The 13,208-nt window shown below is 40.8% G+C and overlaps 2 protein-coding genes across 6 annotated transcripts in view; one reads left to right on the top strand and one right to left on the bottom strand.

Annotated features, from left to right (window-relative positions):
* The window catches only part of LOC307024326 (protein FAM163B-like), a 22,980-nt gene extending 15,228 nt beyond the window's left edge, over positions 1-7,752 (bottom strand). Inside the window, exon 1 of the mRNA XM_079658383.1 lies at positions 6,858-7,752. The gene's annotated coding sequence lies outside the window, so the exon portion shown is untranslated. The remainder of the gene's footprint in view (positions 1-6,857) is intronic.
* The window catches only part of dbh (dopamine beta-hydroxylase (dopamine beta-monooxygenase)), a 23,306-nt gene continuing 17,726 nt past the window's right edge, over positions 7,629-13,208 (top strand). The window contains exons 1-3 of one of the 5 annotated variants that reach the window (XM_079658381.1): positions 7,636-7,769; positions 8,709-8,779; positions 10,460-10,605. In XM_079658381.1, coding sequence (XP_079514507.1) covers positions 10,525-10,605 — 81 coding nt within the window. In that variant the 5' untranslated portion in view covers positions 7,636-7,769; positions 8,709-8,779; positions 10,460-10,524. Of the gene's footprint in view, positions 7,770-8,708; positions 13,146-13,208 lie in introns of all 5 variants that reach the window. The other 4 variants (XM_079658378.1, XM_079658380.1, XM_079658377.1 and 1 more) reach the window with 4 other exon arrangements.

Here is a 13,208-nt window from a genome sequence, read left to right as displayed (position 1 = left end):
GTCCTTTTACATTTCTGTGTGGTAGTTTGTGTCTTATTTTGGGTTGTTATGTATATGTTTTTGGTGTCTTTGTGATGTTTCTAGGTGTCAAGTGTCTCTTTGCTGTTATTTTAGGGTGCATGGGGTATTTTGTTATTCAGGCCCCTTGACCCCTAGGATTAACCAGTTTGATTAATCCATCCAGGTTGACTGGTTATATTGTGTTTTAAAACATCTCCATATGTCTCCAATAAGCATCCAAATATTAAAACTGTGAATGATATAATCTGAGATGCTTAAAGGCATTTAAAAATGTATGACTTTGTTTGAAGATGTATCTAGTTTATTAATCTGTCCAGCTAAGATGCCTATATAAACTCTGATGACATCTGGACCAATTTGGCTTCAGAACAAAGGATCAAGTTGGGATCAAATAATTTCCATAAAGAAATCTACCGCAATGTCATTTTTTTTTATGAGTATGTACCTTTGCATATTCCGGAGGACACATGTTGCCTCACTATATGAAAGTGACAGGGCAGTTTCACTTTGTGACAGCAGTTGTCTTTCTATACGGAACGTGCACAAAGGCACATCTCTGTATTCCTTTAGAGTTATTTAACAGTAATAGTCTATATTCAAAACTGTAGTAAACACTCCGAATTTAGAACCTGTCAACCCAGAAAAGATAACACCCTTGGCACCCTGCCAGACACGTCATTCACTTTTTACCTTGCGTTTGCATTCACTGCCTCTCTTTATCTCCACTTTCTGTCTCTTTTCCTTTTCCCTGATCCCTTTCTCTGTCTGTTTAGCCTCTCCTCCCATTTGCTCTGCTGTCTCTGTCGGCCTCTCTGTTCTCCACCACTTGTTCTCTCTGTCTGTCCAGCTGATGTACACTTCCTCAGGGAGCAAGGGCAGCACTCGGTTTTGAAAATCACTTTGAGCAGCAGTGCCACTCACAAGCAAAGACAGCGCCTCTGACTCAAGAGATTGATAGATCCTGCTGTGCGTCACTTTGTGTTTTAAGCGCAGCGTGTCAAGCAAACATGGTATTCACAAGAAGTCACTCAACTGACAAAAATCTCCGAACAGTCAGACGTTACTACGTGTCTGCTGCACTGATGAAATAATCACACAACTGTGGCATATGACAAAATGCACTGTGAAAAACAATACAATACCCACAAAAACTGGCACAAAAATATCATCCATTCTGTGACTAACACTACAATGTCCAAACCTGAGGAAACCACATTTGATTTGTGTTCAAAAGTTCAATAGCAAGGTTTCAAATACTGTAATGTAAATGTTATTTGACTTGTAATTGCAGTGTGAAATCAGTTTACAGAAATGTGCAATATATGAAACCCTACAGAGCTCCTGTCTGCTTTTATTTCTGTCTTACATTTGAATCCCCTAAGAAGAGAAACATATACATCATGTATAATGATATGCAGTAACATAAAGAAAAAGTCAGAGTAAGAAACAAGACACTTAAATATTGAATGCATTACATCTCCAGTATTGTAAAGATACACGTGTCTACTGTGTGTCTTCAGAGGTCTAAAGGAGGCAGGAGCAATGCATGGTGACACGAAAGAGGTAGGGAAGATGGTACAGATTGAAGGAGACAGTATGAGTGGGAGTGATAAGTGGAGTAAACAGAGGAAAAAAGGTAGAGGGCGAGAGAAGAATTAAATGAGTGATAATGCGGAGAACAAATGAAGAAGAAAAGGCATCAGAGGACACTTTGTGACAGGATAGACGCCCTCGAATATATGTAAAGGTTGTCGAAGGAAATAAAAAGGAAGATTGCTTCGGTGTTAGTGCTAATGGTCAGTGCTGTTTAAAATCAGGTCTCCAGTTACTATGGCGACAGGGCTATTACAGACTGACATTTAACCACCGTCTTTTCTGTTTGTTTTTTGAGTGGGTGGTTTACTCTTAAAAGTTCTATCCGTTTTGTACTTGAACCAACTTTTCCCCAGCACTCACTCACTGTATGCTAATCTCTAAGCTGGTAAAAAAGAAAGCACATTTCAGTCAGGCAGAAGTGCAGTAATGCATAATAAGATGCGATATATTGAAAAGACAGGAATTTATGAATGAGAGTCTCTCGTCTCATGTGCATTTCTGTTGTGATCAACTCTTATGGCGGAGTCAGTCACGACCTTGCTGAGCTTGCTTGTTCCTAAATGTATTTTCGCTTCATCACTTTCTAAAAGGACCTTGTCGTCGAGGTGTGCAACTTTTTTAGTCTCAGATTTAACACTATGCAGCTAAACTTGGTTGTTCTCATAATGAGTCAGTAGGCTTTGGATCATAAAGTTCGTAATGAGAAGGCCCCTAGGCTGCTTTGAAAAATACCCAATATCGTAGGTTATACTCATAAAGAAAAACTGCAAATTAAACTTGGTCTGAGTAGTGTGCCATCTGCCTTTATATATAGCGAGCCAGATTATAGGGGAAATTACACTTTTCATTAAGTTTGTTATTTATATTTTGGAACCTTAGTGATAATTCCATAATTATTTGAACATTGTATTCACTTCTATCAAATACTGAGATGTGGGTGTACCCTAAATCACCAGTTTCAACATTTGTCTTACATTTTTAGAAATCAAATCTTAAAATAATTGCACTTTTACACCTTTGGAACATTACTTCATTAGTCTTTGCAGAGCTACTTCCAGGATAAACTTCTACCATGTTTCGGAGCATACAGTTTTTCTGTAAACTGCCTGATGTTCTGAGTGCTCACTTTGCTTGACCTTATGGTGGAGTAATGTCTTTGTGTCTCCTGACCTCAGCAAGTGTAATTTGTTGTGTAAGCTGTTCTTGGAAAAAAAGCCCCACTGTTTGTCATATTCACTAACACAACTATTGATACTACTCATGACAAGTTAGCATGGCAACACACATACAACCTTGCTAATGAAGCTGCCATGTACAGTATGAGGGACATGAAGGGAAGAACAATCATTTGTTTTATTCTGCTGCTGTTTCTCTTCACCCACTTCCTGTTCGTCTTCCCCGCCTCTCCCACCTCCCTTCTACTCTTTTGCAATGAGCTTCAGTTTTACAATCCCTCTTGGGGATGAGGGCAGCAGAACAAAGCGCGTGCTCGCACCAGGAATGCGTGCCGGTGTCGGTGTGGGAACTCATCTGCGCGTGAGCGTGATGTGTGAGCATGTCATGGCGAAGCCGCCGAGGGGGAGAGCGGAGTGTGGGGCCGAGGGGGAGGGGAGGAGAGATGGGTGGAGGAAGGGAGGAACGGGTGGTGATTGTTTAACATGATCATTGAGCAGCCATGTTCCCTTCCCCCAGTCTCAATCCATCCCCTCCACTTCTCCCTTCTCCCCTTTATCTCCACCACAGCAGATCTATCATGACTCGCCTCCCTGTTGAGCATTTTAAAAGGTAATCAAGCTGATATGTGAGTACACTTTAAATGCCCAGGAAATAAAAGGCAGTGGACATGCTGCCATTGTAATTGCATTCACTCTTAGGTGGTTCTGCCTGTTGTTAAACCCTCCCTCCTCCTTGTCTTCTACTTCCCCTGCTGACTATTTTACAAGCCCTCTTCTTCGTCTTCTTTCATCACCCATCTGTCTTTGAAATGTGGTTTCTTCCATCCTACTCATCTGCTTGTCCTTCAACTCCCTCTCCCTCTCTCTCCTTCTCCTCGTCTCCCTCCTGCTGTAATGGCTGAGAGGCTGATAGACCAGCAGCAGCAGCAACCAGACCAGAAACACACAGTCACTCATGGCCACGCTCAGAGGGGGGCTTCAGAGTGTGTGTTTGTGAGTGTGTGTTTGTGAGTGTGTGTGTGTGTGTGTGTGTGTGTGTGTTTGTGTGTGTGAGCATGCAGGAGTATGACTGATCTCCCAGGGGGCCGAGGTTGTTACGAGGGTCACTGAGGAAGTCGCCATGGGAACATAAGCCCTGCCTTGTCTTTCATTGTTATGGCCCTCAAAGAGCACAGTATGGGTTTGTGTCTCAATTTATTTTTTCTTCGCAGTACACAACATGAGTTTAGTCCCAGTTGTCATTCCTATACTAGCATTCAGTTATCCTGCCTAAAAATATATTATATTTCAGAACGTACAAAACATTATATGATTTCATTAAATGCACAGAATACATACGTAATCTCACATGAACATGGATCTAAATCATCCACCACATCCCACCTAAATACACACTGAAAGAGGACCTTACTACTGTAGGTAGTATTCAACATTTTAATTAACTAAACTAATATATAGAATATAAATGAATACAATATAAAATTAAGAGAGGCAATCTAAACAATCCTGGCTAATTCAGAAAAATAATGTGGATAATTTTGTTTTGATATAGACGTTGGCAGGGTGTGCATAGAGGTCAAATAGGGTTGCCAAATCTTTCTGAAAGTACATGTGATGTTACAGCGTGGGATTCAGCATATATCTATGGGGTGATGGAAAACCAGATTTCCAAACCACCACTATCCAGTGCTTTAAACAGTGTCTATAAACCTTTATGTTTAGTTGTTCAAGTTTAATAGATGGTTGTAAGATTCCCTTACAATCAAAATTGGCTTTAACACATATTTAACCTCCTGTATGTGTATAGTGTACTATTTCAATAACTGCGTTTGAGAAACATTTTACCATTAGCTCTGGCATTTACAATATAATATAATATCGAGTGCTTAAAACCAGTCACTGTGGTGCTAATACAAAGGCAGAATTGATGTGATTTGGAAAAATATCAGCACCAACATCATAACATAATTCATGGTAGCTCAGTGAGTCATACAGCAAAGGAGTCACAGGTATCAATCTGAGTAAGTGTGCAACCTTCAACTCTCTTTGCCCCAGGGAAATTAAAGTAAAAACCTAGAGTAACCATCTTAGTTACATGTGGGAACACCACCTCAGAGCCTCTCTGTTACTTGAGGAATAGCACCAACACATGTTCCTTCGTTTGGTGTTTTGATGATGAAGCTGGAGAGCACTGAGATATTGTGATTGGGAAAGCAAAAGAATATTGGTGTCTATCCTAATCATATGCTCAGTGACCCTTCGTGCCCTGTGTGGAGGCATATTGTTTCCTGGAGTTATTTATTCAGGTTTATTCTTGAAATGTACTGCACTCTTCTTAAACGTTTCAATGAATGAGGAGGAGGTAAGTATTGAGGGAGATTAGCTAAGGTAAACAGAAATGTAGGAATCAATAACTCCAAATCACATCTGCCAATACACAAGCAGAGAAGAAAATAATGAAGAGTATTCATCCTCTGGTAAACAGAATATTGCCTGAACTTTGGACTGAAAGAGTACATTAGCGTTTTGATACTCCAACAGCTAATGAGGCTGTATTATATAGTGAAGTTATTTTCAAAGAAGTTACTTTCTGGACAGTATGAAATAGTGGGTTTTAGTAAATACATGAGGTCTTAATTACAAGTTTCAACACAATACAATATTATACAGATCTGATGATATAGACAACAGTATGATATCCGATGATATAAAGTCTGCAACGATGCAATTTCTATTTGATTCAATTCAGGGGCCTGAGGTCAGTATAAGACTATCATGTGCCCATTCAATTAATCTATTAACAAAAAGAAAACAAAATGTAATTTGCTGGGCTCTTTGAGACTTGGGTTAAAACCCTCTTTTTATTTGACTTAAAATAGAATGATCTCTTTTCCCAATAAAATGCCATTGTTCTCATGTAACCTGTTTGAATGTGTGCGAAGGAGATGAGCTTGGTTGGAAACGATGACATAGATGTGCTATGGGAATTTCACAATAAAAGGCGTTTCTTAAAGATAATGATATGTATTGACATTTTGCATTGATGCTATTGGATGATTGATCATTAAATCAGTGCATTGATCCATGTCAATGTATAGTTACACCCCTAAAATACTTAGCAAGCTATCCCCAAGAATATAATGGTTCATTTCTTCACCATAACAGAATAAGGGTTTATGTTAAAAATAACCCCAATTGCCTTTAAGACAAGCATCTGGGGCCCAACTTTCTTCTCCCCTTGTGTTCCACCAAATATTCAAACTATCTAAACACTCCATAAGCTTAGATTTTCATTATCATACCTACACAGTTAAGCTGGTTAGCTATGACTTCATCCAGCACAGTGTTTTCCGAAACACAGCGTAGGCGGTTGGTTGCATTTGCATCCATTTGCCTGAAATATTTTCAGCATTTTAACTGAATTCAGTGGGCTGCTTTCGTGTTGCACTGCTTTAATGCTGCTTGAGATGCATTTCCACCCTGCCTAAAAATATCTGAAGCGAACAGTTTGGATGTGACCATGGCTAACAGTTGGTGACAGTAGCAGTGGCTCACGAGCCATGCTGTTTTGTCAGCATGTGGTGAGCCGGCCAGCCAGGAAGTCGGTCATACAAAAGAATCACTGAACCTCTCCCTTTGCCTTTACCCTCTCTCATCTATCCCTCTGTTATATATATCTGTAATATATATCCACAGCTGTACCATGGTTCAGATTAAGCTGCTGAAAACACACTATGCTATTTGTTGTACTTAGAGGGGGGTATGGACCATACTGAATTAGAAATGTTGTGGTTTGAATAAGAAAAGCTACCCATCCTGCTAGAAGACAAGTGTGGATCTGTCCATGGTGCTGACATTAGAAAGTGATGTAGCACTCTGCTTCCCCATCTCCATCCATCTATCCATCTATCTCATCTCCTTTCCAAACTAACTACTAAATGGCATGCATGACTCAACAAGAAGATGTACCCGGTTTGCTATACAACCAATGTTAAATCCAACATAGGAAAGAGTGTATGGATAATAAAAGAACATCTTATTTACTTATAGGATGAGGACTCTTACCTGCAGAGATAAGAGGAATTCACCGGGTCACATCTAGGGTAGAGGTGGCTCCCTGGAGCTCAGGTCGCGTCCTCTGCTGTTTGTAGAATGTGTCGACTTCAGTCACTGAATAGTGAAACCAATGGCAAAAAAAGCCCAAATGTCAGCAAAGTAATCAGCAAAACGCTGAAGTGCCAGTAAGTCAATCGACTTTAGTCCAACAATAAACCGGTTGGCTGATCCTGTGTAGTTGCTAGTTAAAAAAAAAAAAGGCAACATATATGTGTCCTTATTCTTTGCTGTAGGACTACTTTTCCACACCAGTCCTTTCATTCGCATGCAAAACGTTTTCTGTCCAATTCCAAACTCGCAGAAAGACACCCGAAAAGCACTCCAATAAACGCTCCAATAGTAATTACAATGCCTCCGGAAAGACGCGTCAGCCACACACCACTGCTTGTCTGGAGTTGTTTGAACAGGAGAGACCGCTTCACCAACACTGCTCTCAGATAAAGCACTCCTACGCAAACATCATCATCAGCCTCAGCAGCATGTGTGTTGGAGGAGGAGACGAGGTGATAGAAAATCTCGACATCTCCATTTCAACCACCAGTTTCCCACCGTCCGAGGAGGTCGAGGTCAGATTTTTGCTGAAGCGCTTCCACACAAATCGACGCGAAGCTTTTTTTCCTTATTAATCTTTTTATCTATCTCCTCCCCTTCTCTTGTGTGTTTGTCTCTTTGCGCCGCATGTTTGGCGAAAAACTAGCCAGCTGCTCGCCTCTCGGGCTAAGTGTCTCCGAGAATACCGGCTGCTGTATATTTACATGCACGGTTCCTGGATTTCCGCATATATTTGCTGAGAGAGGTCCGGCGCTGCGCGGAGACGAGTGAAATTCATTCAGAGGTGTCTCTTTACTGCCTGCAGACCCAGTGAGTGAATGCAGCCTGAAGTGTGCAGCCTGAGAGATGGCGCTTTAGTCACAGTTTGGCGGTGGGTGCTAATGTATAGAGAGAATAGACAAGAGAGAGGGAAGGGAGGGGAGGGGGACAAGATGCTTGATGAAGTCCCTTCTGACTTCCAAGCAGAAGTCTGTCAGCTGTGTGCCTTTTTGTGGGACTTCATGAGATGCAAGTTTGCTGTAATTGTAGACATTTTAATTAGGCTACGCGCCAAAGTCACCATGACAAGTGTGGAGAAATAAAATAAAAGTGCATGTCCTCAGACACGTTGGTGGAGCCAGCAACCTAAGATTTTTTAACTATACTGTAGCTATGTACGTATAACAAATAAAAGCCTTGAACCTTGAACCTCGAACCTTGAACAAACTCTCCAAATTTACAACCAGCACACAGCCAACTGTATAAATCAGAGTTCTTCATACTGGAAACCAGAATGCAGAGAAGATTCATTAAGCTTCCCACTTACAGTTGCAGCAGTTAATCACCCAAGCCACATGAGACAACCAACACTATAACGATAATTAAACTATTACACCTATCCTCTGCCAAAGGTTCAACCAAGGTGGAAAAACAAACTGTCCCTCTGTCTGGAACAAAACGTCCATTAAAGTCCATTAGGACCAGAGACACATTCGTCCCTTTGAAAGATCATTTTGTCCCTCTGTCTTTTGTCATTTCACTCTGTTGATCTGTTTGAGGACATGTCAGGAAGTCCACCCGTATATGAGATTGTTTTCTATTTTTAATTCCCTTTCATGTGATCCATGAGACACTCTCTGTGCCACAGTATTCCCATCTTGTCAACTTCTAAACGCCACTGTTGTACAACTTCTTTTTCTTTCGTTATTCATCTGTCTTTTTTCTCCTCTTTTACTCTTCACTCATCGTCTCCTCTAATTACTCATCCAGCCCTACAACGTCTAGCCTCTCACATTCGGATCAGACGAGGGGCAGTTTGAGGCAACGTTAAGAGTAGCAGTGTGAGTTTTTATTGCATTCATTATTCAAACAGGCAGAAGTGGAGATTAGTGCACTTTGAGAGTGTGCCGCGTTGAAATATTTATATTGAGAGAGATTGAGATGGTTGCATTTGTCATGTTGATGGGAGTTCAGCTTTTATCCATTCCACTTTCTCTCCTTTTTGCCTTTTGTGCGTGTGCGTGTGCGTGTGTGTGTGCGTGTGTGTGTGTGTGTGTGTGTGTGTGTGTGTGTGTGTGTATGTGTGTGTGTGTGTGTGTGTGTGTGTGCATTTGTGTGTGCATTTGTGCATGCATGCATACAAGATGAGGTGTATCAGAGTGGCTAAGAGGCATCTCGACCTATAAGAGTCAATTGCAGAATTTAAATAAAGCTTTATTTACTATATCAATGAAGCGGGGTGTAGAATAGATAATTGCTTTAACCACTGCAATTAAAGACAATCTTTTAGTCAAAGCTTGTTTACCAAACAGGCAAAGTGGGCAACCGCCTTGGGGCCCCAGACCCTTATGGGCCGCAGATGTTCCGGGTTAACTACACGGATGTCAATTGGTTTTGGTGGTTTGCAAACTTGTAAGTTATTGGCACCAGTAAAAGTGAAAAAACAATATGGATCTTTAAACATGACGTGACATAATATATATTTTGTAGAAAAGTCACATTTATATCTATGCTCAGTTATATACACTCAGGTTTGAACCTTCTTGACATTTAGCTTATGGGGACTTCCATTAGCTTTTGTTAGCAAACTTTACTTTTATATATCTGTGTTATGTGATAACTTTATGACTCTACTACTTGTATTTAGATGTTTCTGTGGTTACCGCCTGTGGCCACAAGGGTTGCTGCTCAGCAAATTCTACATTGGCTTTAACTTAGACAGATGTTGTAGCAAGGTGGCACAATGTTTTCAAGTTTAAGACCTTTCACTGTAACAGCCATATAGTGAATACTCCAAATTTGAATACTCCAAATAAAGTCTGAATAGTTTGAATTCCTGCAAACTATTACTGGGTCAGGTTCTGTTGGTACTGTATGGTCCTCTTTTGGCAAACGATGATAAAGTGCTTGGGTAGTTTGAGAATGTATCCAAAAATAGTTGCGACTGTAGTTTCTGTCGTTTATTTGTATACTGCTTTAAATTAAAAAGTGTTACTTGATTGTATCAAATGTATGTATTAATAAATGGGCAATTTACAGTATCTATCAAACCTGATAAAAGAGCAACACTATAAATGAATACAAAATATCCAAGGGCTTTAAAATCATTGTGAATACATTAATAATCTCTCTGATGCCGTCTCTGTAGTAGGACTATTCGATAGTATTGCTTTATGTAATACATTTCATATAATTCAATCAGAGAATACATGCAATACTAACTATGCATAATACAAAACATATGTTCATAAGTTATGGATCATTTGTCAGTGAGATTCCTAATTCTTTTTGGCATCTGCGTGCCCATGCATAAGCCTCTCCTAAACTGACAGCAAAGCATCATGGGAAAGTTGTAGGGGCAATGTCTGACTTGTTCTAGGCAGGGAAATGTCAGATAGCCCCCCAGGCACCCACACACAACATGACACGATTACCCAAAGGGACCATCATTCTCTCCCTAAATCTGTTCTTCCTCACCCATCCCCCACTCTGTCCCTCTCTTTTTCTGTCGTTCCATCCAGATCACGGCCGACTTTACGGCGTTTAGGTTTGCTGACACCTCAGTAATGGCAGCAGAGAGATAAGTATGCATGTAAGAGAAATGAGACGGCAGGAAGAGAGTGAGAGGGTGATCACCAGTAATGGAGAGCAGTGTGACAGAGGAGAGGTAAGTGAGGTGGTGTAAAAGATGAAAAGAAAGAGAAAGACACATGGAGAAATGGAAGATTATTTAGCCTCATGTGAAGCCACAGACACACACATCTCTTTTTGGCCTGTGGGCCTGGTGGGCTTTATTATATTAACCAACACAACACCAGTCTGTGCCTTTATCTTTTGTCCTCTCTGTTTAGTTTTGCTCAGAAGTAAACCTTTCCCTTTATGAGCCTCTTCTGGAAAATAAATGCAATGGTTTGACGTCATGAGCAAATGTGCATTTGCATTTACCCTACAGCACTTTTGATGACGAGCATGCCCTGAAATTCAAAGGAATTTTAAATGTAGTGAATCATCCCTACATGAAAGTAGTGGACAGAGATGTGTAGCAGCCATCTTCTGTAAACTGTCCATCCATCCTGTACTTATCCCTATTGCTATTAAGAGTGATAACACCAGGCTGAAAAGCAGAGCTTCACTGCCCTCTGTGGCTGTGAGCCTGTTTCACTTGGGTGTGGTCAGTTTGTTACACCTTTACTTTACTGCAGCAGGGTGAGAAGAACCACTGGAGGTAGGTAAGCTAAAGCAAGATTTGCAGGGGTAGCAACATAAGGTTTGGTATTTTGTCCATAGGCAACCCTTTAGTTTAGGAGTGGACAACTGTAATGTTAATCATTCATTTTTATTTTTACATTACTTGTAAATTATCAAAAACATGTGAGTAGACAACTTGTTCCAGCCTTGCCCCGGGATGTAAAAATAATTTCAACAAGTCTAACAAAAATGTTTAAAACATTACCCATTCTAGCTTTGAACAAACAAAAAACGCTCCCTAATACCAACCGAGGACAGGATCCTATTGGCTGTTTCCATAACTTAAACCACTATCTTTCTTATAATCTTTCATTAAACACAACATTTGATTTATATTGATTGAGAGTAGACCAACTGATAGCCCGGCTTCTACAAGGAGAGGTAAAGAACGTGTCAGTGAAATAATTATAGGCGTTTTACAACACAGATATTTTGACTTGTAATAGTATAGGAAAACCAAAGGTGTTAAAAAAAATATGAACGCCTCTTTCTTTCTCAGTAGACTCTGACAGTGGGTAAGGGTCTTTATAATAAATAATTATATCCGTAGACCCTATTATAACCCTTAATGATTTCATTCCCACTGACAAAAATATGTTTCCCGTAACTACGAATGCACTGTTCTGTCAAGCTCCCTGTTTGTAACCTTTTGCAGTTTGATTATTAAATGTGTGTAAAAGTTAGGGACAGTCTAAAGAGCACACACACTTCACTAACCTTTCAAACCAACCCTGAATGTGTCCCTCTTTTGTTTGAAACCCATAATTGACAGTTTGATTAGGTCTTCTGAAGCCTGAGGCAGTGGCTTAAAGGAAAGGGCCTAATGCATTAATGCCTTGTTTCCGCCTCCACATGTGCTTGCTGCACCCTAAATCCACTTTGAATCAAATAGCCAACAAGCCAGGTGAGAGCTATAGTGTGATAAATACTTTTTGTCAGGAAATATATATGAAAATGTTTGATCATGCTCACTAAAGTAACACAAAAAGACAGAGATAGAGTGAGCAATACAGTTTAGTTTTTCTGAGCAGATTGTCGTTGATAATGTCCATGGTTGAATTTGGATCAATTAGGGTCTGGCAGATGTGAAGAATCATGGTTTACCCCAGGGCTTAAAGGATACAATCCAATTTCCCTCAACAAATGTAATACTATTAGCGTGGATAAAAACAGACAAGTCACAAGGGAGGAGTCTCTTAAAAACCAGGGAGGGGGACATGGGAAAGAGAGAGACAGAACAGTGGCTCAGAGGGAAGAGACAGTTCCCGCAAAGGACTTGGAATCAGAGAAACCTAAAGACTGGAAAGTTTAGGAAAACTCAACATTAAGTTTGAGTGACTGAGATGAAAGAAAACATGGGAAGAAGAGGGTAAACAACCTCACCTGACTACTGTGACGGATACAGTCAAGTTAGTCCAGAACGAAGGGCAGGGCTTACAGGGACAGAAAGAGGTGTAGAGGTGGAGCTCGCACAGAAATCCACCATTTGGAGAACTTTCTTGATTGAACTCCACTTCGGGAAGACTGAGGAAGACATAACAAGAGGTGAAAAAAGACGACAACTTGCTGCCACAATAGAACCTTTCGGCTATGAGGATCTGCAAAAAGAACATTCGGCTTCAAGACTTCACCATCATGTACTTCACCGCCATCGCTGCTCTCATGGTCATCTTGGTGGCTTCATACCAGGGCCCCACCAATGCTGTTGAAGTTTCAGACCTTAAAATAAACCCCTCCGGCCCTCTACCACCGCTCCCCATGCCCTTCCGTATGAGCCTTGACCCCCGCGGGGATGTCCAGCTCTCCTGGAACATCAGCTACGCCAACCAGGAGGTTTACATTCAGCTGACGGTCGCAGACATCAAACACGGCGTGGTCTTTGGGATGTCGGACCGCGGGGAGCTGACCAACGCTGACCTGGTGGTGTTGTGGGACTCTGGAACTAACAGCTACTTTGGGGTAAACCGGAATGTGTATTATCTATATAATCTGTCCAACAAATTTCAAATAATTTAGGGAATT

The sequence above is a fragment of the Notothenia rossii genome (genome assembly GCF_949606895.1).
Source record: "Notothenia rossii genome assembly, chromosome: 11".
NCBI lineage: Eukaryota > Metazoa > Chordata > Actinopteri > Perciformes > Nototheniidae > Notothenia > Notothenia rossii.
Note: the sequence above shows the minus strand (reverse complement) of the source record. Positions and strands in the feature narration are given on the sequence as shown.